Raw genomic sequence first — 27,801 nt, 5'->3', positions numbered from 1 at the left:
ATACTTCTCAAAGTTTCAAAAGTTTCCTCTATGTCCCTCAACATTTGGTCTTCCTCGATGCTTTTTATCAATAAATCATCCATATACACTTCGAGATTTCGACTTATCTGTCCCTTGAAGGCCTGATCCATCAATCGTTGGTATGTGGCACCTGCATTTTTTAACCCGAAAGGCATCATTCTGTAACAGAATGTTCCTTGGTCAGTGCGGAACGCTGTCTTGTCCTCATCACTAGCTGCCATATGAATCTGGTGATGCCCTTTGTAAGCATCGAGGAAGCACTTGAATTTGAAAGGGGCCACAGCATCCACCTTTAAATCAATTTCCGGAAGTGGGTAACAATCTTTCGTACATGCTTTGTTTAGATCTTTATAATCTATGCACATTCTCCACGTTCCGTTGCTTTTCGGAACAATTACTGGGTTTGCCACCCACGTTTGGTATTTAATTTCTCGTATAATTCCAGCGTGAAGAAGATCTTGCACTTGCTCATTCATGGCTTTCGTTTGTTCCAGGCCCATCTTTCGTTTCTTTTGCACAACTGGGGTGATCAACGGATTTACCTTTAACTTGTGTTCCGAAATGCTCCGCGGGACACCAGTCATGTCTGCGGGCTGCCACGCAAAAACGTCAATGTTCTTGGTCAATAATTGCTTTAGAAAGGTTCTCACTATCTTCGAGATAGCGGGTCCTATTGTAATTGTCTGGTCCGGAAACTTCTTATTCAAAACCCATTTCTCAGGTTCGGTACTCTGAGCCTGTCTTGGGACCTTGCTTGGTCTTGAACTCTCGGTTGTAAAACAATGTCGGTTTACATGAATTATCGCCACACCAGTGCGAGTTGGAACTCCTACTGCACCATGGGCTGTGGACGGGTGGGCGTTAAAGTCTCCGATCACCTCTCGTCCTAAAATAATGTCATGTTTAGAAGTTGCTGGTAGGACCAAAAATTCAACTTCTTCTGTTCTTGAACGTATTCCGTCACTTATTGTGACCGGGAAAGTAATAACACCGCACGGGTGCATTATCTCTCCCCGAAACCAGAAACAGAAGCATGAATTGGTTGTAGTCTTTCTTTGTATTCTTCGTCCAATTGTTCGAAACACTGTTCGTACATAATGTCGGACGTGCTACCTGTGTCAAAGAACACATATTGTGACCGGTAATGACCAAATTCGGCAGTAATTATTAGCGGGTTTTTGCTACACGGGCCCCCTTTGATCTGAGGAAAAATCACGGGCTCGTTCTTCCATTCTTCGTCTGAATAGTCTCTCCTTTTTCCTTTAGCCGAATGTCTCCCCTGAATCATGTGGACATTCAGATCTTTGACTTGCCTTTTAGCTGGGCCTTGGCTATCCTTTGCGGGAGGTTTGCCAGTCCCTGCTCGTACTCCCTTAACCAAATGTTCGAGTTTACCGTTTTTAACAGTTGCTTCAATTTCATTTCTGAGGGCTACACATTCATTCGTGTTGTGCCCAATATCATTATGATATGAGCAGTGTTTCTTGTTATCGAGGAATGACTTCCGTGGTATTGGTTGATGTTTCCGGAAAGTCAAATTCTCAGTGGTGAGAATTTCCGAGGGAGTCTTTGATAACTGGGTCCAACTGTTATGGGAACGAGCTGAAAAATTGCGTTTACCTTTATTACCGATCAAAGACCTTGCATCAAAAGGCTTAGATGTTTCCGCACCTGGCTGAAGTCTTGACCATATTGGTCCCTTAGCCTACTTGTTTAGTCTTGGAGTTTGAAACTCAACCCTTGGTGATTGCTTTTGGCTACTAGAACTAAGAGTTTTCTCAGTTCCTGCAAACAACTTTGATGCCTTCATGATTTCATCCCATGATTCGGGCATTCCATCTCTTCCTGTGAGAGTACGGATTAAAGCATCACTATGGACGTTCTTATAGAATGCTCCCCGTAGCATATCTTTGCTTACTCCTCCGATGTTAAGGCTCTCGTTAGTAAAACGAGTAATGAAGTCTTCAATAGTATTTTCGAAGGGTCATGAGTGTGTTTCTTTTGTTGACGAAATTGCTGAGAGAATTTTGCTACAAAGTCTTTCCAACTTGTAATCTTTCCACATGGCAATTTCTCAAACCATTCCCGCGCCGCCCCGGTGAATGTTAGTGCGAACATGTGACACCAATATGGAAGAGTCCAATCATTGACTCCTCCGACTGCTTCGAACCTTAACAGATGATCACTAGGATCAATCATTCCATTATATGTTCCAACGGATGTTGGAATCTTTGCATTATTCGGGAATGGAGCTATCGCGATGCTCGAAATAAATTTTGATTTCTTTGCGAAAGATTCCAGGCGATATGGTTTGGAAAAATCATACTCAGCATTGCTATGATACTCTGCATGGTGGACAACTGGGCGCGGATAGCTAGTTTATCCGTACGAAGGGAAGCGACTATATCCGCTGTAGTAACTACCTTCCGGATTATAAGTTGAGTCGTATCCGTCCAATTCATCCTCATAAGATGATACCCGCGTGTCTATATGAGGACGAGGACGTAACCTCCGGATTTCTCCTACGTTCTGTTCCGGTGGCAGACTATATTGGATGTGGCTTCCCCTGATGGGAGGAGAGATAGATCTCCTGGGGAACTCATCATACGTCAGGGTACGACCATGGAATCGTTCATTCCGGAACCGACGTTCGTATTCCTCTTTCAAACTATCTTGTTGAACACGAAGCCACTCGTCCGGAGACAAAAGTCCTTTGGTTCTGAAGCTATGACGATGAGCCCTTCTTTGCTTAGAATCACCAGAGTCTTCTTCCAAACCTAATTCCGACTGAGTTCGATGGACTTCTCTTGTCATTCGTTCTAGATTCCTCAAGTTAGAACCTCTTGGGGATGTGACGTGCCCCAGGTCAGTAGTTGGTGTAGCAACATTTCCAACATCTACCGGAGTAGTATTTTCTAATGGAGTGAAGTGCCCCCTAGCCGCTGAACCACCTAAGGTCAAACCTCCAGGGTTCACGACATCAGTTCGCGGAGCAGAGTTTGTGATTCTAGCAAAAACGGATATTGCTCCTTCACGTGATTCAATATTGAGATCTCGTGAAGGTTGCGCCTGATTCTCCGTCGGCCCTTTCGGTAATTGATTCATATCGTAAAGAAAACGAGGAGAAAAAGTTTTTATGCTGTTCTAACAAAGACACGAATGCCGCCAATGAAGAAACACGAACCCACTCCTCGATAACGGGTCCTGGATCTAATGAGTCCACATGGTAGAATATGGGTAACAGCTAATACGATATGAACACAATTTGCCCAAAGTCCAGTGACGTAAACCTGCAAAACAGACACCGTGAGCTCGTTACGGGAAGGACAAGAGGGGGTGTCTTCCCGTAACCACCCTCCGGTGTGAGAATAAGTACAGTTCTGACGAGAGTAAAGTACTTAAGTAAATTGAGAGAGTACCGTGGGAGTGAATGAATACCTCATGATGATTGAGAGGGTATTTATAGCCGAAGGGTGTAGGGAAGTGATTGGGCCAGCTGTCCCTTTAAAAGATGCCTCATAACCATCTGGACGCGTGTCCTTATATGATAGGTTTAGCTTATACGTTGCATGTGCATGTATAACAACCTGGACACGTGTCGCTCTATTATTGGTTAATGGGGTAATATTGGCCATGTGCACGGTTATAACGGCCTTGTCACGTGTCACTAGCTAATTGGCTGAGTGATCACACATTGCTCAAGAAAGCATCTTTGAAAGATCTTCTAGAAGGTAACTAGTTGATAACAGTTATCCCGGGGCATTGCCTCGTGGTCATTTACGCGGAAGGGTATTCCTTCTTGCGGATGACTTTTGAAGGTGCCAGGATGCTTTCGCATGTGCTATGAGGGTGTTTCTTCCTCAGATGATTTATGCGGATGATTCGTATGTCCCGCGGGTGCCTTATGTGGGACGTCTGATTGACCCGCGGGTATTCCTTAAGGGTATTTGGGTCTTTTTGGTACCCTACCTCTATAGGATGGTAATGAAACCCGAACCCGATAGGAAAACCTGAAACCCGACATAATTGGGACGGGTAATACCTGACCCATTAGGGTTTGGGATTTTTTGGAATTTTTTGCGGGTTTGGGATTTCTAATATACCCGATTACTAGACCCAAGTACCCGACAACATAGACCCATTTATCCGATTATATACCCGATGTACTTGATATAACTTTTTGTATTATATATATAGTATATTCTAAATATATTATTTGTCGGGACTTGTTTATAACAATTATTTGAAACATTTTATCTTAACGACAATCAATTTTTGTAATCGACTAACTATATTTTATTAAAACCCGGTAGAAACCCGGCGGGTTTTGAGCAGAGTATACCCAACATTTATTTATTCAAAACCCGACGGGTAATTACCCGATTAAAACCCGACGGGTTTAGGATGGACTTTAATAATCAGGTATGGGTTTGGGAATAGCTAAACCCGACCTATTGAAATCCTACTACAAGATCATAATCAAGCCACAAAACGAGGCGTTGACATGTCTGGGCTTCCACATGTAAATTCTCAATTATGAATATGTTGATTGAATAGTTGAACATGATCACAATAATCTCACTTCTGATAAAAAAATATATAAACCCTTTACTCATGCACTTTATAATGCACCCCTGTCCTTTCTCTCACCTTTGAAGAAACCCTAATCTAATCTGTCTGCCAATCGATGGCATCCATCGGAGTCCCCGACGTCGTGCGCAACCTTCAGCGCAGTGTCCATGAAGGAAGCAGGCGTGAGATCCGTAGTTGGTATGAGAAGGCGAACAGGATTATGTTGCCTTGTTTTAGTGACGCTCCTGAGTATGTGCAGACGGATTATTACTTCTCCATGCTGTACAAGGAGATTTGGTTTCGCCAACTCTTTGCTGGAGGATCATCCTTAACCGTTAAGCAGAGATTATATTCTTGGTTTAACTACGGCGATGTCTTCCAGGTCAAAAATTGAACTAATTATTTCCTGTCTAGTCTTTGCATATGTTAATGACGAAGGAAAGGATTTTGTTTTTTCAGATTTTGTTTAACCAATTGAGGTCAGCATCGAAGTTGCCTTACCAGTGGTTGTGGGACATGATGGATGGGTATGTGAACCAGTTTCAGTCCTTCTGTCAGTATCGGGCCTCGGAAATCAAAACTGAGCAGGATCTTCATCTGCTAAGACTACGTCACAGGGTCAGTCAGGCATTAATACCATGTTTATGTTTCTTTCAGGAGTGCTGCATTCCAAGTAAATAAATAATGATGTATTGATGATGATGATAATGGTTGTTTGGCAGTCTTTGAGTGTGATCGATACTGTCAACCTTTTGCACATAATGGTGGAAGACTCTAACATTCTTCAGATTCTAGAGCTCAAAAAAGATGGGGGGTTTCAGTTGTTGACAGAAACGGAAGATGAAGATGTTCAGATCGAGAGTGAGAGTAAGAATGTATTCATTGTCATGGGCTACTTCAGCTTAGTTGCTTTGTTAAGACTCCATTGTTTATTGGGAAATTATCAAGCTGGACTCGACTGCCTGCGTCCTATTGACGTAAGTCGGCAAGGATTTCACCCCACTCTTATTGCCACTCACATCACAACCATCTATCATTATGGCTTTGCTAATCTTATGTTGGGGAGGTATATAGACGCCATACGCGAATTCAACATATTTCTTGTGTACATATTCAAGACTAATGATCAGCCTCAACAGGAATCACCACAAATACTAAACAAGATTGAACAGATGTATGCTCTGCTAGCAATTTGCCTCTCACTTTGTCCTCAACTCCAACTTATTGATGAAAATGTCAACTCTCGACTAATGGAAAAATATGGTGAAAAATTGGCGAGAATGCAAAGATATGATGATGAGTCAATTGCCCTTTATCGGGAGCTTTTGTCATATGCATGGCCCACATTTAGCACACCCTTTGCGCCAAATTCTGGGGAACCAGATCAAATTTACAACAAGGTACGATTCTTTTGCTCAAATGAAAATGGCAATACTGCTGGTTTTTTTGAGATTTTTTTACATATTCTTCAGGACGGACTTGTCTGTCATGAGCGTTCAACTTCATATTCCATATCCTTTGGACCCTTTGCCTCTGAGCCACTTGTAATAACAACCAGGTACGAATCTTTTGCTCAAATGTAGTAATGAATTGGCATTAGTGTTGGCGTTGTGGGTTTTTTTACATATTGGTCAGGAGTCGATCTGTAATATTATGTTTGGTTGATTTTGGTTTTATTTTCAAAGAAAATGGTTAAATAACCTCGAGTTAATATTTAAAACATACAAGGTTCTGATTGCTTTTTACCCCCAAAACTTTGATATTAATATTTATTTTGTTGTCATTTAAACCCATTAAAGTGTTTATAATTAAAAAAAGGGCATGCAATGGACAAAAAAGGTTCTAAAAATGGCGTGTTGCAACTCGTTTTGACGAGTTACACGTCTTGGCATCTCTCATGTAATGCTTGTTGGAAATATTTGCCAATCTGTCTTTTCAGTTATTTGATGATTACTTTTTTGCGTCTAATTGTTAAAGGTAGCATCTCTTCATTTACTCCACTCAGTGACGAGCTTTTCATTGATTTACTTTTTTTTTCTTCATTTTTCTTTTGTTGCAGCTTGAAGCAGTGATTGCCGATATCCTAAAGTTAAGACTGAAATAAGTTTCGTTGCGTTTGTTTCTGAAATCTGTATGTTTTGGGTCTAGTTTTAGGCTCTGTTTGGAGAACAATATGCACTAGATTGGATGGACTTTTATTGTTTTTTGTGGTATCGTGTTTTAACTAAAAACTCCTACTATATATTGAGAAGTCAGATCTATCATCATCCCTTGCCCTCTAATATTACTTTTACAAATGCTCTATTTGTGAGACCTCTTTCCATTTGATTTTTTTTTCGTCTAGCTGTAATATAACAAGTTACCAACCAAGAAGGGCAGTGAGTGATATGTTTTTAGTTTCATACATATAGATAAGATTTTACATAGATGCTATACAATTGAACTTAAGCCAAGTCAGGTGTCTTTTAGTTTACAATGTATTCGACAAACAATTACATATGTGCTGTTGGTGAGGTAGCACACTCCCAACAATTGACTTCATATTAACATTATCACCCAGGTAACTTTCCTAAAACATGAAAATTAGTGAACACAAAAATCTACTACAAAAGATTGTTAGATCTGCAAATTTGTGTTTCATGCATTTAATCTTTTAAAACTTTAGCAAAGCTTTTAACTTTGACCCATTTGAAGCGTTGGAGTTTAAACATGCTAATTGAGTTCTTTTAAATTTTGAACCCTTTTTTTAGTGAGTAAATTTTGCCCTTCAAAAAAAAGAAAAAACAAGGGAAAAAATATTACAAGGTGGACAATAATGCTTAAGGGGAGAAACATCAGCTTTTTAATTTTATACATGAATTCAGTTACTAATCGTTTGTTAATAGTATGAGGTGTTTCATCGCTTTTGTTTTATTAATTTGTCGATGTAGTTAGACTCTGTTTTACTGTAGAATCATGTAAGAAGTGTGTTTGAATCCGATTATCATAAGGAGTTAAAAGGAGACTGTACCAGGAAATGGTAAACGCATCAAGATTTATATTGGTCCAAAAATCTTTCATTATCATCCGACTGACTCAATTCTCAAACGAACGAAATAAAGAAAAGAGAGATAATCAATGCATCATCTTCAATCGATGTTGATAATAATATTCTGATCAGAGTAAAGTAATCCAGAGAGAGAAGAGATCAATGGATCGGATGCTAAAGGCCGCCAGAGCGTCTGGCTCTCTCAATCTTTCAAATCGATCTCTCAAGTAATTAGTCTCACGATTTCTATATCACATTTCATTTGGATCTGCTTTTGTTAAGATATCAGCTCGGTAAACACTACTCAGTTCTTTAATTATTTGGAATTCAGATTTTAAAAACACTGGCTCACCAGATCTAGCTATTATTTACAGCTTTTTTTAGCTGCTGCAGTTAGTTAGAAAATTGCAATTTGTTTGAATCCTTGATCGATTGAATTTAGGGTTGTAAATGAACCGAACTGAACAAGGCCTGGTTTATGTTTGCCCGTTAAGCTTTTATTGGACAAGCGAACCGTTCGCGACTTGTTCGCGTATGTTCATTAAGAAAATGAACTTGTTCATGAATGGTTCACGGATACACAACAATGTTTTATTTGATTTGGCTAACCGAGAATGGTTAGTGTCAAAGGTTTGGTCTGGCTACCAAGTTCTTCTTGGTGTTGTTAATTTATAACATTCATATTCATATGCTAATTTACATATAAATTAATCACATATTGCTCATGTATATTTTTGTTTTGTAATAGCCGATTAATCTCACTATTTGGTCAAAATCGGTCAATATTGAAAATTTTATATACAAAATTTGGTATATATACTGTTTATAGTTAATAAATTTGATTAAATCATATATGGTAAGATTAGAAAAGTCATTAAAAAATATTAAAAACCTTTAATGAACAAACATAAACAAACACTAACGAATATAAACAACAACATTATCAAACATTCATAAATACAATTGAATGAACATGCCCTCTGTTTATGTTCGTTCATGCAGATAATCGAATGAAATTCCTTGTTCATGGGATTCATTAATTAAATGAACGAACATAAACATACTTCCCGCCGAAAGTTCGGTTCGTTTACAACCCTAATCTCATAACATGTTTTATGTATCAGGGAAGTACCAGATGAGGTGTACAAAAGTTTGGATGCAGTTGGTGAAGGTGAAAACTGGTGGGAGGCGGTTGAGCTGCAAAAGCTCATATTGGCTCATAATGACATTCAATTGCTAAAGGAAAACAATTGCTAAAGGAAGACATAAGAAACTTACCTTTGTTGTCAGTGTTGAATGTTAGTCACAATAAGCTTCTCACCTTCCAACTGCTATAGAAGAGTAAGATACTTTAAATTGTTTAAAGCCTATTAATTCAAATCATTTATCTTTATTTGGTTATAATATATCTTATTCATTATTATATTCATTGACAGGCTTAAAGCACTTAAGGCATTAGATGTGTATAATAATTTGTTATGTGAGATACCTGAAGAAGTTGATTTGCGGTTGCTTTGATAAAAGGTTTTTTATTTACTTTTGATTGTAAATTTGTATGAAATTATGAATACTAGTTGAATGTTTTGATGAACATGGTTTTATAGGTTTGATTGTTTTCGTAACCAAATTAAGGATCTTACTAGCTCTCTTGGAAACTGTCTGGATTTATCAGATCTCAAGGTTTGTTTGGCTGTATAACGCCATATGCTTTATTACTGGTGCTTACGAATACGTGTGATTGTAGGTCCTGTGACCGGATCAAACAACACAAACAAACTAAGTACTAGTCATTCTTGGATCAACCTCACAACTAGTTGGCGGAAACAACTAGCTAGACCGAGATCTCGGATCTTGTGGTGGAGCTATGGGAGCCGAAAGTTAGGAAGAGTGGGTGAGGTAGAGAGAGTTTAAGAGTTACTTGGATGAATAATAATGCAAGGGTTTATTCACAAAGGTTGGTTATGGAGAAATGGGTTAAGTGACCCTTTATATAGGGTCCCCATTTCTCCAACAATTACATTTTGTCCATACAAAATAAACGTACTGAGGTACGTATTACACCGACTTTTAGCGAATATAAAGACATACACAATCCTAAAATTAATATAGAATATTGGCCCTACAATCTCCCTCTGAGTATGTTCAGAAACCTTCATCAAGTTTCTTGCTTCGTCTTTATTTCTTAAAATCTAGTACTTGTCTTGATCCAAGAGCTTGAACGAAATTCTATCTTGGACAATTCTATATTTTTCGATCTTGAAGACTTGAACTTCAATCTTATTTTCTAAGAAGGCTCGGCAACAACAAATTTTAGAAATATCAGATGCGGGAGGCTCGATATCTGATTTTCCTTTGTTGACTTTCCTGTGCCGGCTTGTTTCTTTGCTTTGTCTTTCGACTGATATTCAAAAATGATCATTTCATTTTTAGGATCAACCGCCAACTGTCACGTTCTCGTTTTCTTTTAAGCGCTTCAGCATCGGCAACTTCAAGCTCTGCAGCCCAGGACACTTGATCTTGATCTACCTGTCCATTACCTGCTGCACAAAACTTAGAGCGAATAAGATTCGTTCACAGACCTATTGAGGGTCAAAGAATAATATGCTTTTTAAAACATACTCTTGGTTTGAAGTATTTGCAGAATAACTCTGAAATTTTATTTTATCTTGACTTTTCATAAAAATACCAATTTCAGTCTCTCAACTTGTAAATGATCTGTTTAAATCCCAGGTTTCCAACGAACTTTGTATGAACGACCTTGACAACAAAACACACGATTTTAAATAAAACAAAGGTTTAATAAAATATGTACGAACACATAAGAACTTAAAATCTTTTTGGAATTTTCATATATTATAATATTTCGAATATATATATATATACACATATAATATTCTGATGTTGAAACATAAAATAAAACAAGAAAAATGAAAAAGATAGAAGTAAAGATGAATTTAATATTATATAACAATAATATTTACATAATTTTCTAATGACTTTAATATTTTTACGAGAAAGATCACAACATGGAATCACATTGTCTATAATGTCCTAGATCACACTTCTATTTGGATATTATTATGCCAAGAACTCAAAGTCGATTGTAGATATGTTGGGCCACTTTAAACTTAACAAATATTTTGATTTCACCGTGATACGTTAAGGTATTAATTAGTCACAATACTTGTGTGGTCCCCTGTTAATCCAACATGTTACAAACTCCATCATACCTCGAGCATAGTTTGTGTTCACCAGTATTACCTCGACTTGACTCCGACCCCCTAACGATTGATCAAAACATTTTGAGCTTCATAGACGTTTTGCAAACTTTTCTTTAAAACAATATGTAAAGGTTGAACCATGGAATTACTAGTCTTGTTGACTTATGCCTTCATATAATGTGTTTAGGACTTACTTGTTTGCCCCACGTTACGTGGTTCTAATATACCCCATTTTGTTTGATAAAATTATCAGCATTTTTGTTGTTGATTTTGAATACTTTTTGAGTATTTTGCAGTTTTTCAATGATTTTTGATATTTTTCAATATTCGAAACTAAAGCAAGAAATAAGTTTTCATTTTGTGACCATTCACTAACAGGCTCGTGTATGACTGACTATTAGGATTTCTGCCTTCATTGATATGACTTATTTGGAGTCGGCAACCGCTTCATAAGAGTGTAACCACTAGCATATGCAGATATTTAAGTTTATATCACTATGATACTTACTCATTTGTTAAGCGTATCTACACATCAAACAATGATCTTGTTGGCTTTTGATTTACTCTTTTCATGTGCTAGGATTACCTAAGACAGTTTCTTATCATTTTCCAAAGGTCGGATCAATTTCTCAAAATTTATAACTTTTAATTATCTGATTCCCTCTAAGTAAGAGCTCCCTCTAAACGAGAGAATATATTTTCAAACTTTTTCTGATTTTCTTAAAATATAAAATATTTTTGGCAAGTCAAGTGACTCAATTTTGTTTTTCTTAAAGAAATCGTAAATCTTTTTAGTGAGTTAAACTTAACTCATTTTCTCCCTCTAAAATTGTGACATATCTGAAAAATATTTACAATTTCTTTATATAAAAAGATAGATAGGTTGTTTCAATCAAAATTGATCGATGTCTTTAATGAAAAGGTCAACAAAGCTATTGTCAGATGGACTATCCTAAACATGCATTATCACATTATATAACAAAGTTGAAGAGATTCAAACCGCAGCCCAAGCAACTAATGCTGGATCCGTCACTTGAGAAACGCTCGACAAGTTGTGGTTTATTCATTTGAACAAGGTTGGAATTGTTGAAGCACAAAGTATGAAACATTTCCCTTTCCTTGTAGTTCTATCATGTCGCTTATGATAGACTCGAATCCGCTATCGAATGGTTTAGCATCAAATAGCAAGGGTTCGTCTTCCATCATATATCTAGTGTAACCACTATCTAAGTATCGAAACCCTTGATAGTCCTCCTTAACCGACCTTACATGCACTAAGCGTTTAAATAGACATGGGTTCCCGAGACTTAGTTGTCTCGGGAAAGTCGACCATAAATCGACAAAACTTGATTTTATTTCTTGAAAACAATTTATTTCTTGGCGACTAATCGCTTGAAGAACAGTCCTTAGGAATCCAAACACATGCTTGTTCCTTGGTTTTGAAGATTTTGGACTTTTGTTTTCTAAAATTCAAAACTGTTTTTTGTGAATCCTTAGACTTTTTAGTGTTAGGATCCTTTTTGATTTTATCCTTTTTAGTTCTCCAAAAAGGTTTTCTCTTGTGTTTTACTTTATTGACTTTGGATCTCACATCCATTTCACTAGCTTCACTATCAGCTTGATCAGTCCTTGAATCTGGGCTACAATAATCACCTTTTGGGGACTGACTAAGCCGCCTTTGAATATCAAGTTGTTGCTTGAACCAATGCTTGCAATGTCTTGCAAGGTGAGAAGAATGACCACAAACAAAACATCATTTTCTCCTAGGAGCATTATAGAACTCATCAGAACTATAAAATGGTTGGTGTGGTGGGAAAGGTGATCCGTGGAAAGGAACATGATTAATAAACACATTTGATGTTTGACCCTTATCATCAAAAACATTAGTGTAATATAGATCAACAAAATTTTGTTGATAATGACCATAATAGTTGTTATAAAAAAAGTTGTATGTCTGAGGATTTTATGATTGATTAGTTGTTTGAGAAAATGATCTTTTATTTGGTGGCACGTATTTACATGAAGTACTCGGTTGATTATCATTTTCAAACACTTTTCTTTTACTTGAATTATCCTTAGTGTCACAACTTGATGATGAACAACTAGTTATGTTCACCTCAACAGGCCTTTCCACCGACCCACTTTCTTCTACACAAACTGCTGAAGAAGATGAACTACTATTAGGACTAACTGAAGGAACAACTGAATCAACAGTCTTGGGAGCAGCATGAACAAATGTTTTTAATATGGGCACATGACCAAAACCATAGACCATTTCTTCCTCAGGAGGAGAGTTAAAATCAAAGTGAGTAAGGCTAGTATAGTTATCATTAAACGGAAGTGAAACTGCAGAACTATCATAGCCTAATCCAGTCTTTATTCTTAACTCCATTTGTGACCTAATTAATTTATTCATCTTTTCGGTAGCTAACTCAAAGTTTTCTATGGCAATTTTCTTTTGGGTTAACTCAATTTCTAATTTAACAGTTTTAGCGTTTAGTTCAATAACATGATTTTCATGACATTTGGCTAAATTTGTAGCAATGGAAACTTTTTCCCTAAGATCAGCCATATCATTACCATGAGTGTTAATTCTAATAGTGTAAATCTTTGCAGCCTTTTTAAGATCTTCATTCTGAACTCTAATGGTATATATTTTTTCAAGAATTTTAGCATTGTGATTTCTATAGTATAAGACTTTATCTATCCAAACTTGTGAGCAAAGTTTGTGTACCTTGGGAATAAGAGAGGCATGTGTAGGAATCCCATAAGTGGAGCTTGACGAGGTGTTTGCTTGACTACTTCCACCTGCAACACACTCGGGGATGATAGGACTTGCTTGACTGCTCACACCCACATCACTTGTCTCATCTTTATTTTCTTTTGAGTGATTGTTTATTCGGAGGTTGGCATCCATTGATTTAAAAGAGTTGATGGTAGAAGTCAACTCTGAGTGCTAAGGTATCCAGGCAGCTTGTCGTTCTCCTTATGGTATTCAAATAACAATTGTATTCAAATGAACAGTTGTACTCAAATAAGAATTGTTTTCAAATAACAATTGTATTCAAAAAGAATAATTGTATTCAAATAATGAAAGTATTTGAATCACAAATATTGTATTCAAATAACAAATGTATTCAAATGGACAATTGTATTTAAATAATAATTGTATTCAAATGGACAATTGTATTCAAATAACAATTATTCAAATGAAAATTGTATTCAAATAACAATTGTATTCAAATGATGAAGAATTTGAATACAATTTACTTAGAACTCGAAGGCTTGGATTTGAATACAATTTTCTAAGAACAATTGTATTCAAATAATGACATATTTGAATACAATTTACTTAGAACTCTGAAGCTTGGATTTGAATACAATTTACTTAGAACAATTGTATTCAAATAACAATTGTATTCAAGTGACAAAAGTATTTGAATTCCTGTTTTAGAATGCCACCAACTCACTTTCCTGTCACCTTTCTCAAACCAACCCAAATACATGCATAACACTTCTTTTATAGTAGATTTCACAAAAACCAATACAAACACCATATCTTTGAGTAGGGCTGTTCACGAACCGAGCCGAACCGAGCGAGCATATGCTCGAACTCGGCTCGTATTGAAACCGAGCGGCTCGGTTCGGTTCGAATATATGGAAACGAGCAGAAAAGTCTTGCTCAAACTCGCTTGGTTTACAACCGAGCGGCTCAGTTTTGCTCGTTCGCGATTTCATAAAAGTATTGACTCCCTTCCTCCACCGATTCCATACCCAATCCAAAGACCTGTCATGACCAGAATTATCGCCATCGTTGCTGTAACAACAATTGACATTAACCCATAACGATTTGAGAAATTAGTCGAACTTGAAATGAATATCATACAAGAAGACCCATAGGCGTTCACACATTTCAGATGGTGGGTGGGAGCTGTTAAATGAGGGTGGGTGGGTAGGTGGGAAAACCTAGACAATACGTGTGATTGTAGGTCCTGTGACCGGATCAAACAACACAAACAAACTAAGTACTAGTCGTTCTTGGATCAACCTCACAACTAGTTGGCAGAAACAACTAGCTAGACCGAGATCTCGGATCTTGTGGTGGAGGTATGGGAGCCGAAAGTTAGGAAGAGTGGGTGAGGTAGAGAGAGTTTAAGAGTTACTTGGATGAATAATAATGCAAGGGTTTATTCACAAAGGTTGGTTATGGAGAAATGGGTTAAGTGACCCTTTATATAGGGTCCCCATTTCTCCAACAATTACATTAAGTCCATACAAAATAAACGTACTAGGGTACGTATTACACCGACTTTTAGCGAATATAAAGACATACACAATCCTAAACTAATATAGAATATTGGCCAATGATGAACTAATGTACTATATTATGCTGCAATTTGTGGTTTCTTACTGGCAACAAACAATCGTCTCACTAGTTTGCCAGTAGATTTAGGCAATTGTTCAAAAATCATGTCAAAGTTGGATGTAGAGGTATCTCAAACTGCTGATATCGAACCACCTTTGTGGTTTTTTTGCTATGTTTATGAAGGAAGCTAAATTTAACAAGTTTCATGTCATTTATCAGCTCATTGATGACGGGACCCACTCCTGTATTATTAAGGTTTCTTAGAAGTAGACTTCCAGCTGAAGAAGGTATGTATTGTAGATACAAATATTTCATTTACATGTTCGAGTGAGCTGAAATAATATTATGATGCAGAGAGTGGAACATCCGAGAGTAAAGAACAAGTCATTGCTAGAGCCTCCCGGTTATCTCAAGGGTTCAAAGGTTTAATCTTGTTTACTGTATTGACTGAATTGATAACTATATTGAGTTGATAATCAAATGTTACTACTATGTTTACTTGTTAGGAACTTTGTTTAGGAGGACACCGTTTAAGTGTTGTTCCACCACAAGTATGGGAGACAAGTGATATTACAAAAGTTGATCTTTCAAACAACTCGATTGAAGATTTACCCGTTCAACTTTCTTCCTATGTTTCCATTGAGGTAATATTTATAAAATTTGGCATCTTTTTAAAAAGTGTTGGTACTATATTCATGATCATGGTTCTTATCTGCTTGCAGACTTAATAAAAATCAAGAAACAAGATTAAAAAAATGGCCAAGTGCAATATTGGAGTCACTTCATTATAAGCTTGTGTGCTTAAAGCTTGGCAATAATCCACTTTGAAAGGTAAATTAGTTTGGATTTTAATATTGCTGTTAGGAAAGCTGTTTTGTGTGATGTTGTGTGTTGTATGCGTTTGTATGTGTATTATTTCTTTTTATTTTGAAGGTAATGTTAAACTTAATGTTTTGTTGATTTTTTGGTACTTACGTAATGTGAATGGTCTCTGTGCTGAAGGCTGGAGCCTTATGATTTGATTAACATATCACGTTTGTATTATTATTGCAAATATTAGCTGAAGCGGTTATGGTTAGACGCGTAAATGAACTAAGCATGTGAATTTTAACTTTGTGTGGACAATAAATCTTTGGTTGTTTATGAAGGCTATTTTTTATATATTTTATTGTTTCGGGCCAACGATCGAGGACTTTGACAGGTCAAAATGCATTCAAGTTATAACGGGATGTAAGTCAAATGAGTTTAGGTCATTATAAAAAAACGTTTAAAGTTTGTTCATGTCAAAACGGGTAATAAGTAAATGAGTTCGGGTCATTTAAAAAAAAAACTGTCAAACTTTTGGTTTTGGTTAAAACTTAAAACATGTTAAGCATAATGGGTTCGAGTTATCTTTAAAAATATTTAGGTTTTGGTTTGCGTCAAAACAATTAAATGTAAAATGAATTTGAGTCATTTAAAGAAAATATCAATATTGGCCGGTGTGGAATCTTTGGTTGTTTATAAAGGTTTCAAAAAACTTCCCAAATAATATGAATACCATAGTAGATTTGGTTCATGTCAAAATGTCCAGTAAAATAAGTTTAGGTCATTTTTTTAATATTTTTTGTTTTGGGTCAATGATCGAGGACCTTGACAGGTTAAAATGTGTTCTCTTAACATATTCTTTCTTTATATTAATTAGTAGCTAACATGCACCTTTTATCAATCTTTGCATTGGCTATGGTGCACATATTGGGAAAGTTGATGTCAGGGTATATGTAGGCGGTTCACGAGAACCTCCCGGATAGTAAACCCTCTGGGAAAAAAATTTGTATCCGCCACTGGTTTATGTTTTGAATTTTTTTAAATTCCGCCTCAATACCTAAGTTTTTTTTTTATTTTAACTATGTTCATGCGTAAGTTTAATCATTGTGAAGCGCCTGGATTGGGCCTTACACCAATGTTTTCACGTTGTATGTCATCCCCGGTTAATTATGCCATATGTCACTGGGTAGTCGTAAAAGAACCTATTACTAGAAAAGAAAAGGATACGACCGGTGCAATTAGTTTGAACTATGGACCCGATATATGTATATAAATCGATGACATCCACTGACATCATGGAAGGAGACGCACATGAGATCCTTAAGTGGTATAAGGAGGCGAACAACATTATGTTGCCTTGTGTTGATGAGCTTCCTGATTCATACAAGGAAGATGATCTCTTAAGCTCGCTGCACGAAGAGATCTGGTTTCGCCAACTCTTGGCTGGAGGATCATCCCTAGACGCTAAGCAGAGATTAATGTCTTGCTGTAACTACAGCGCTATCTTTGAGGCAATCTCTTTTCGATAATTATCATTACATGTTTGTTTGTTTGTTTGTTGGTAATTACTTACTTTTTATATATGTCAAACAAAAATTATTCAACTCCTTCCTTGCTTTGTTGTTTATCTGCTAATTATTTTTTTCTTGGCTGGCTGTTAATATGGAGGGATTTTGTTTTCAGTGGATTTTATATGGCGTCACAATGACTAAAAAGCTGCCTTACCAGTGGTTGTGAGACATGGTGGATGAATATGTGAACCAGTTTGAGTCCTTCTGTCAGTATCGGGCCTCGGCTGTCAAAACCGATGAGGAGGTTTATCTGCTATCACTGCATACCTCGGTCAGTCAGGAATTAATTAATAATATATACATACTATGTTTCTTTCAGGAGTGTACGTTGCATTCCAAGTAAATAATATATAGTTTGTGATGATGAATTGATGATAATGGTTTTTTGGCAGGGTTTTAATGTGCATGTTGTTTTCTATGTATTGCACGAATTGGTGAGAGAGTCTAAGATTATTCAGAATCTAGAGCTGGACAAAGATGGGTTGCTTCAATTATTGACAGCAACAAAAGAGCATGCAGAAGATGCTCCGACCGGCCGGAGTAGTAATGTGCTGAATGCGTTGGGCTACTTCAGCTTGGTTGGTTTGTTAAGAGTTCATTGTTTAATGGGAAGTTATCAAGATGGGCTCGACTTCGTGCGTTGTATTGACATAATTCGCCAAAGATTTCACCCCGCTCTTATTCCCACTCAGATCACAACCATCTATCATTATGGCTTTGCTAATCTTATGTTGGGGAGGTATTTCCATCACCTTCACTTTTTATTATATTATATTCAAACAGAGTGCATAATCAATTTGTCAGTCGCATTGGCAGGTATGTAGACGCTATACGCGGATTAAGCAAAATTCTTGCCTATATTCTCAAGCAGCCTCTACAGGAATCACCACAAATACTAAACAAGTTTGAACTAACCAAGATTGAACACAAGATTGAACAGATGTATGCTCTGCTAGCAATCTGCTTCTCACTTTGTCCTCGACGCAAATTTGTTGACGTAAACGTCTTCTCTCAACTGTTGGAAAAATATGGTAAAAAGATTTGGAGAACGAAAAGCCTTACTTTTTTTCGGAACTTTTGTCATTTGTGTGGCCCACGTTTAGCAAACCCTTTGCACCAAATTTTGGTGACCCATATCAAAAGTTGGACAAGGTACTGTTCAAATAAAATAGAAATACTCTTGGTTTTTTGAGTTGTTTTTTTACATATTGTTCAGGATGGACGTGTCTGTGCCGAGCGTTCAACTCCATATGCCGCATCTTTTGGAACCTGTGCCTCTTGGTCACTTGTAAAACACAACCCGGTACGAATTTTTAGCTCAAATGTAGTAATGAATTGGCATTAGTGTTGGTTTTGTGAGTTTTTAATGTTGGTCAGGAGGGAATCTGTTATGCTATGTTTGGTTGATTTGGGTTTTATTTCTAAAACCTCGAGTAATACAATCTTCTGATTGCTTTTTTTCTTCCAATATTAATATTATATTGGGAGAAACATTATATAATGAAAGAAAAGGCAAACACTGGACAAAAAAGGGTACCAAAAATGGCGTGTTACAACTCGGTTTGACGAGGTACACGTCTTGGCATCTCTCATGTAATGGTTGTTGGACAGACTTGCCAATCTGTCTTTTAAACTTTTCGCGACGTCAAATAGTTAAAGTTATCATCTCTTCATTACTCCGAGTGACGGGCTCTTCATTGATTTACCTATTCTTTGTTTCGTTGCAGCTTGAAGTAGTGATTGCCCATATGCAGGATAGGTTTCCAAGGCCGACCTCTACCTTCAAGTCAACCCTGATTAATTGGCGGCGGTCAAAGTCGTTCAAAACTCGGGCTAGGCGGTCAAAAGTCAGGCTAGGATTCTCAAAACATCCGTTAATGTTAAAAGTCGGTCAAAAGTCAGTCAAAAATCGTGCTACGTGGTCAAAGTCGGCTAGGCTTTCTTTTTGACAGGAGTTATGCTTGAAGTAGTGATTGTCGATATGTTAGACTGTGGGTAATGGGGCGCGGAGGAGGGGGGGGGGTGATCCAGGTGGCTGCAAACGTGGCTCGCGCACACCATTACCACCCCTCATGCGAGCGGGGGCGCGAAGGGAGGGGCGAGCCGGACCACGGGGGTGGTTGGATAAAAAGAGCCGTTGGAGAGAGAGAGAGAGATAGAAAGCTGTTGTTTGGAGTGAGAGAGAGATAGATCCAGGTGGCTGTGCGGTGCCGTGTTTGGTGGCCGTCGGTTCCGATCGACTGGCCGGAACTTGTGAGAGGGAGGAGGAAGAGATAGGGGTAGGTGGTGGTTTCTAGCCGGAATTTCAGTATGAGAGGGAGGAGGAAGAGATAGGGGTGGATGGTGGTGGTGGCTTGGAGAGGGAGAAAGAAGGGGTGGACGGTGGTGTTGGTTTGGAGAGGGAGGAGGAAGAGATAGGTTTTTATTTTTATTTTGTATTTTTGTGTTAAAAAAATCCAATCAAGCCCCGGATCACCTGGACCACTACACCCTGTGGGGCTTGGTTGAGGGGCTTAATCCTGTGCCACGTCAACGCCTACGTGTCGGGTTTTAATTGGATCACTTGGGGCTCAACCAAACCCCATTACCCTTAGCCTTAAGGTAAGACTAATATAAGTTTCTTTGCGTTTGTTTTTGAAATCAGAATGTTTTGGGTCAAGTTTTAAGCTTATGCACCGGATTGGATGGACTTTTATTTATTGTTTAATGTTATGTTGTATCAACTAAAGACTCCTACTATGATAAGTTTGTCTATTTGTGAGACCTCTTTCCATTTGATTTTTTTTATCATTGAAGAGCGGTGAATGGGATGTTTCTAGTTTAAATAAGATGGGTTTGGTTCAAATACAACGTGCTATTTGTGGAATCAACCCCTATAACAAGATTTACGTTTACAGTACATATTGAGAACATACAGAACATACAAACAGGGAAACTCCTAAAACATATTGATTAACATGAATGTGCCTTAAAAAATTTTGCTGTTGGTGAGGTAGCACACCCCCAACAGTTGACTTCATATTATCACGCGGGTAATCTTCCTAAAACATGAACAACAAAACTCTACTACAAAAATTATTTCATCTTTAAAACTTTAGCAACCCTTTTAAACCCATTTGAAGCGTTGTAGTTAAAACATGCACCTTTTTTTGACAACAGGTAAAAGATGGTTAGACTGGGTTATGTTTATTAATGGAAAGCATGTGCAAAGTCAGATCGAATAGAGGAAATTTGATTCGTTTTTGGCATCGTATGAAGACATTTAGTCTAACCAGTTATGTGCTCTTTAAGATTCAAGAACATTCATCGATCTATCAACATAACAAGCACATGTGATGATGAACTGACTCCTGAACCGATTCTGCAGACAAAAACTCATAATAACCATGATTTGATGAAGACCAAATGAGCAATTGTTTTTCTATAAAGGAATAGCAATCCCTCCACATGGAATCTTGAGGTATCTTGATATATTATTCTGTATGTTATTTATGGGTGAGGCTACGAGGACATGCAAGGACGAACACTCGTTTACAGGTGAATCATCATGCCCATTTGCATAGAAATACTCAACTTTAAACGCATGTATGTATACAAGTGAAACGACTTATGTGGCAGGAAAAACGTGTACATTAAACGAATACCCCTTTCAGTGATGTACCTATAGCACTGCCTCTTAATTACACAAAAAAAAACTATGTAAGATAACGTAACCTATGACCACACTTCATTTGCAATTTAACAACAGATCATCAACAGAAACTAAAATTTCAGAAATTATGCATATACATATACGAGTAACTAATAACTATGAGTAACTAATAACAATTAGCATACCTTTCCATAAGACTTAGCAATGCTGGCATGAAACACGAGAGTAGGGTATTCTTTAGACAATACCCTAAGCCATCCTTTTGTGACCCATGGTGGGGGTCAAATCACACTGCACAAATGCGAGTAAAAGACTTAATGATCATGGGTACGTTGTTTAACAGACCTCAGTTACAGAAATAGATCACAGTTACCTTGTTTAACAGTAATAGCATGTGTTTGTGTTTGCAATGCTTTTTTAAATGCTTCTCGAGATGATAACATCTAGTACCTTGAGGGTCCCTAGCATCCAACACCTGTAATAGAAACATGTGTACCACTTAAATCAATTCATTCCCTCAAAAACATTGTGCATAAAAAGAAAAGAATCAAAGATAAGATAATTTCATAAACATTTGACTCAATGTAACATAAAATGAGTTAGCACACCACTAATCTGGATAACAACATCTGAAGAGTCGATGACTTTGTAAAGCTCACCCCATATACGTTTACTTTGACCCTTTTCAAACATTGTGTGGCGAACAAGATCCCTAAATCCATCCACATTTGCATCCGTTGAATCAACACCACCACATTTTTCTTGAGAACCATCAGCCCTCTTGACTAATGATTCGTAATCAGACACCACTAGTTTTGGACGTTTCCTGACTTCCTCTTCCCTTTTGGCCCAAGTGCATAAGCAAATGGCTCAGCATCAAGAAGATGAACTCCTGCTTGCTTCAAATTACATAAAAACATCATAATTATGCTAAAAGTATCGATCACATCCTAAACAGCAAATATAATCTCAAATCTATCTTACTTTCTGATGATCATTCAAAAGTGACATAGGCAGCTTTCTCTCCTTAGAATTGCTCGATAACCGAGTTTGCAATTTTTCACGAAAGAATACAAACTCTTTCTGATTTACAACCCTAGTGTACCTACAGTGTTAACCAGAACAATATTAATAAAGTAACTTGAAATTTACTTCACATAATGTTTCAACAACTCATCCATCAGAAAATATACATGATTAACACCTCTACAGTAACAAAAAACAAAATAAAAAAATGCATGGTCTAACATAATTAGCAGAAAATACAATATTAAGAGTTGTTGGGAATTACGGAGTCGACTTATGGCTATGCGTGGAGCGACTTAGGATACAAGAAACCGGTTAACTTGGCGTGCAAGTAATCGGGTTATCTATGGATAGTTATTTTATGGAATAATCTATTTTAGGTTTAGATAGAAATAATTATCGTGTTGATTTTATTCTGTCCTAAATATATTCTAACGTGTTTAGGTTAGTCTATATGTACCGTGTTTAGGGTATGGGATATTGTATCAAGTTTTTGAGTCAGATTTCTTGATCATCAATAAAGTTTGGGTGTTAGCCATATTGTTTGTTTTCTTCGTTCTTGTCAATACGTTCATCTGATTACCATAATTGGTATCTGAGCGGTTACGCTCTTGGTGGTGATCGATAAGGAGGAGACCGAAGACTCAAGACATCGATCAAAGTCGTGATCGACAAGGAGGCTTGGTCAAGTCGTATTCTTATCCAGTTCAACGGCGGGGATCGGAAGAACGAGGAGGTTCATCGATCGGTTATTTTTGTTGGGAGTAGTTTTCGTATTCTGTGGATTTCTTGGTCTTATGAGAATTACGAAAAGGTATTACAAAAGTCAAAGCTTCAAAAATAATTGTTTTGCACAAGTTAAGTATTGGCTGGAAGGTGCTATTTATCTTTTGTATTCCGATTAAAAAAAAAGGTGTTCTTTTTTTGTTAGTTGTAGACGAAGAAAGAAAAGAACTGACAAGGGTTTAATTCTTTTGGTTCAACAAAGCTTGATCGGCTTGCTTTTGTGGTTAGAGTTTAACGAACAACGATGGGTGATCAATCGGCCATAGAAACGAACAAGAACCCGAACTCGTTTCAATGTCCGAAACTATCAATAACGAATTACACGGTTTGGGCTATGCACATGCGCGTGCTGATGAATGTGCATGGCGTGTGGGAGACGATCGATCCGGATAACGGCGATGCAAAACTAAACCATATTGCAATCGCTTTGATTTTTCAGTCGATCCCTGAAGCACAGATTTTACATGTGGGTAATCTGCGCACAGCGAAAGAGATGTGGGAAGTGTTAAAGACCCGACATCTAGGTGATGAACGGGTGAAGGAGGCGAAGCTCCAAACCCTAACTTCAGAGTTCGATGGGTTGAAGATGAAAGAAACAGGGACGATTGATGAGTATGCAGCCACGTTATCGAGTTACTCGTCAAAAGCCGCCACGCTCGGAGAGATATTCTCGGAAGAAAAAATGGTAAAAAAGTTCCTTACGAGTCTTTCGAGACGTTTTATTCATATAGTAGCATCACTCGAGCAAGTTTTAATTTTAAAAACTGTCGGGTTCGATGATGTGGTGGGTCGATTAAAAGCATATGAAGAGAGGATAAAAGAAGAAAATCTTCAAACCGAGAGCAGTCAAAGTCGGTTAATGTTCACTAAATCTGAACCTGTTAGCAGGAGTCGAGGTCGAGGATCCTATGCTTCAAGAGGACGGGGACGCGGTCGAGATGATAAGAAAGAAAAAGGTATGAAACGAGATTTGTCACATATTAAATGCTATAGGTGCGATGAATTTTGGCACTTTGTTTCGAGGTGCCCCGACCGATTTCGGAAAGATGAAGTAAATCTAAACCGAACAGAAGAAAATGAAACAAATGGTTTAGATGCTTCGTTTTTCATGATGGAAGGTGTTCGGGAAACAGTATACCTTAACGAAGATAAAGTAATTCCGACGAAGTACGATACCGATTCGGGCGAGACCGACATGTGGCACTTAGATAATGGTGCAAGTAACCATATGACGGGAAACCGTGAATATTTTGCGAAATTAAACGAACAAATAGTCGGACGAGTAAGGTTCGGAGATGGTTCGTGTGTGCCGATCAAAGGGAAGGGTTTGATTGTTTTTAAAGGTAAATGATGCGTTGCAAAACACATAGCGTTTTTATTCTGTTTTTGGGTTGTTTAGTGCGTAAAAAGTAAACGAATATAAATTTTTCTTGCATGAAATTACATGTTTGTGTATGTGATAGGTCCCATGTTGAAGAGAGCGAGAAAACGAGTCAAATGGAAAAAGAATCAGCTAAAACGGAGCTCGGATGAAGCCGGTTCGCAAAAACGAAGATAAACGAGCTGAAAGTCGAAAAACGTCAGAAAATGTCATGTTCGAGCTACGCGACCTGGTCATACCATTCAAGAAGCATGTGGTAGATTCCAACATGTCCCAAGGCTACCAAGAATGTTCAAGAATCAGCTACCACGTCTATTTTGTCTTCTAGTGGGCCTAGTGGGCTTGTTTTAACCTATTTTATATTAGGAAGGAGGTGATTAAACATATATATAAACCCTAAAAGCCTATGAACGATTTTATTCAAGTTTCCAGCCATCCCACACCTGCTCTAGAGGAGAAACCAAGGAAGACAAGCTTACGGTTACATCTTTTATCCTTCGGTTGTCGGTTTTGATTATTTTAACGTTTGTGAGTTCGTTTTTGGTTTTTAAGCATTCAAACCTTTTGTAATCAGATTTATATGAGCATGTTTATCATTTATATCTATTTTATCTACTGTTCATTGATTATGATTGGCTAAACTTGTTAGTTCTACCTAGGTTAGATGTTTATTGTTAGGTTTTAATAAGTAATATGGATTGTTGATTATCATGACTTGAATTGTTAATGAAAAGTTTGGTTTAACATTGAATTAGGTTGTTTTTAGTGGCTGTGAATTTATTAGTTATACTCATATACCTCTTGCTTTGATTAATTGAATAAGTTTTTATTGATTGTTGCTTGTTAGAACTCCTTACTTTGTGTTTAGGGTTTGTTTGCGGGGTGATCAACCGTAGGATTTAAGTGAGTGTATTAATTGAATATAATCAGCGGGTGAACACCTTCTTAGAGACCGAGAGGTGATAAGAAGTAAACTCGTCTCATAGCTTTTACTTGTTATGACTAGGACCGCGCGAGAGCGGGTTCGGTTCTTGTCGGGTTTGGGTTTGTGAGCGATTAGTTGACCTAGTTTATGTTAAACTGAATTGTTCCTCTATCCTTGGTTGCGTAGTATTCGTCTCCATTAGGGTAGTTTGTCGGTGAGACCGAGAGGAGAGTCGACATTAGAGCACTTTAACAATTCGTTTCCCGGTTTGTTCTTAAAATCAACAAAGTGTAAGTTAGAGTTTGTTAGTGAGACTGAGAGGTGATGTAGCTTTCATGAGTGAACTTTAGTTGTGTCATCCTTAGGAACCGGTGTCGTGAGAATCCTCAATTCATTAGCTTATTATACCTTCAATATGATTCTTACCTAGGTAGACGTTTTCTCCTATTGCAGTTAAGTTTCCAAGTTTTGTTAAGTGTTTAGTTAAGTTAAGTTAAGTCTAGCTAATTAATTTAGTTAAAGTAAGTTAGGTTAAGTAGTTAATTATTAAAAATCATTTAAATATTCTTAGGTGAGTCTTGGTTAGGGTTAAGTATCATTAACGTTTTCAAGTGTCCTTGTGTTCGATACTCGGACTTCCATAGTGCTATACTATTAGTGATCGGTACACTTGCCGGTTTTGTGTGGTTTCTTTAGGAGTCTTGTTTATTAAATTTAAAGCTTAGTTGTGAGAGCATCATATTACACACATCAAGTTTTTGGCGCCGTTGCCGGGGACACGGTTAGAGGCGTATTGAGAACGACCCGAGTTAGGATTTACCTATTGTATTTTCGTATATTAGATTTTATTAGTTATTTTAATTATTTTAGTTTTAGTTTAATTTTATTTTAAGTAATTTATTTTGTTTTTATCTGGTGCCCGTGATCCTTTTCTTTTGAGTGTTCTTTAAAGGAAATATGTTCGGACGACACGTTGGAACGCCATGGTGCAAAGTGTGTGGCGGAGATCACTGGGTACATGATGCTTATGAGCGAAGGAGGATAGAAGTCGAGGCACGGAAAGCTCCATGGGAATCACTTGTGGCAAAGCCTCCTCCATACCAATTTGCATATGATCAAATGGGGAACTTCTTAGGGTATAAAGACTTATCGGGAAATATATTAGAGCCAACCCCAGAATTGGAATCAATAATGGACGATGTATTGTTGGCCATTAGAAATGATTTGGAGTATATTCCACCTTTGAATCCACCTTTGTTTGAAACCCTGAGTGAGATTGAATATACCGGAATGGAGGAGCAGAGAGTAGAGGAGTATGTTCCCTCTTGGGAGGAAGAATTTAAGGATGAGTTTGGTGAAGAGTTGATGGACTGTGCCACTACGGATGAAGGTGAGTTTGACCCACTTGGTGATCAAAAGCTGCTTGAAGATTTAATATATAATGAGCCAAGTGTGGGGATCGAGAAGGAGCTTTTTAAGGAGAGCCATGAAGTAGTTAGTGATTTGGTCCTTCCTACACTTCACCTCGATTGTGAAAAACCAAAACACGAACCATACTCAATCTCCATTCGGGACGTGTTAAGGTTTAAAAATTTGGCTAAAAAAATTAGGAGGATTTCTGGGCGAAGAAATCGTAGTGTGATGAAGAGATTGACTTCCCCATTTCAGTTCATTCAACCATTTTTGGGGGAATTCAAGAGTTGGTGGGTCGAGTTTAAATCATATGATCGGGCCCATGAGAGTTGTGCAATTGGTTTCTTCCCGACCAATTGTAAAAGGAGAGTGTTGAGGAGTATTGATGGGAAGAGGATAAAGGAGAAGCCTCCTGATTGAGGTTTATGGAGTGAGTCCGGCTGAAGACTATTCAATAAACTTAGCGCTTCCCGGGAAGCAACCCGGTAATATCTTTTCTTGTTATTTTATTTTCATTTTATTTTTATTTCCGAGTTTTGCCGGGTTTCTCTTATCTTACTTGCAGGTTATTCCTTGGTTGGCTGATGACGGTTGATGAGCTAGAGTTTTAAACAAATGTGGGGATGCAATTTGCATAAGGATTGCCGCTTTCGTTCGTTAGTGATAGCTTGATAGAGAGCACTAGAGTTTTAAGCTTGCGTTCGAATAGGAGAGCGAGGAACATGATTCACCGGACACTTGCATGATCACATATACTAGGGGAGTCTGTTCCACTTTATTTTTCTTTTTGTTTAGTTTTGTCTTTTCCTTGTCTCACATTGAGGACAATGTGAAATTTAAGTGTGGGGATGGGTTACTGACGTTTTCATTTTTAAGAAAAATAAAAGAATATTGAAAATCTTGAGAGTTAATATTTAAAAAAAAGAGTTTCAAAGAAAAATGTCCATTGAAAATTGTTTTTGTTCTACGTTAAGCAAGAAATGATATTACTACCAATGTGCTAAAGAACTCTTGGAACTTTTGAAAAATATA

General features: G+C 37.5%; 2 protein-coding genes across 2 annotated transcripts; both read left to right on the top strand.

Moving 5' to 3' along the window:
- The first annotated feature begins 5,300 nt into the window (after positions 1-5,300).
- LOC143597181 (uncharacterized) lies at positions 5,301-6,176 on the top strand. The gene has a single exon (XM_077075762.1). It carries the CDS (start codon positions 5,301-5,303, stop codon positions 6,174-6,176), a length of 876 nt encoding a protein of 291 aa, XP_076931877.1.
- Positions 6,177-23,294: 17,118 nt separating this feature from the next.
- LOC143597180 (uncharacterized) lies at positions 23,295-24,401 on the top strand. Its single transcript, XM_077075761.1, has one exon. It carries the CDS (start codon positions 23,295-23,297, stop codon positions 24,399-24,401), a length of 1,107 nt encoding a protein of 368 aa, XP_076931876.1.
- Positions 24,402-27,801: the final 3,400 nt, after the last annotated feature.

The sequence above is a fragment of the Bidens hawaiensis genome, unplaced genomic scaffold (genome assembly GCF_021521415.1).
Source record: "Bidens hawaiensis isolate Kalapana, Puna unplaced genomic scaffold, B.hawaiensis_p1.1 tig00047701_1, whole genome shotgun sequence".
In the NCBI taxonomy this organism is placed as follows: domain Eukaryota; kingdom Viridiplantae; phylum Streptophyta; class Magnoliopsida; order Asterales; family Asteraceae; genus Bidens; species Bidens hawaiensis.
Note: the sequence above shows the minus strand (reverse complement) of the source record. Positions and strands in the feature narration are given on the sequence as shown.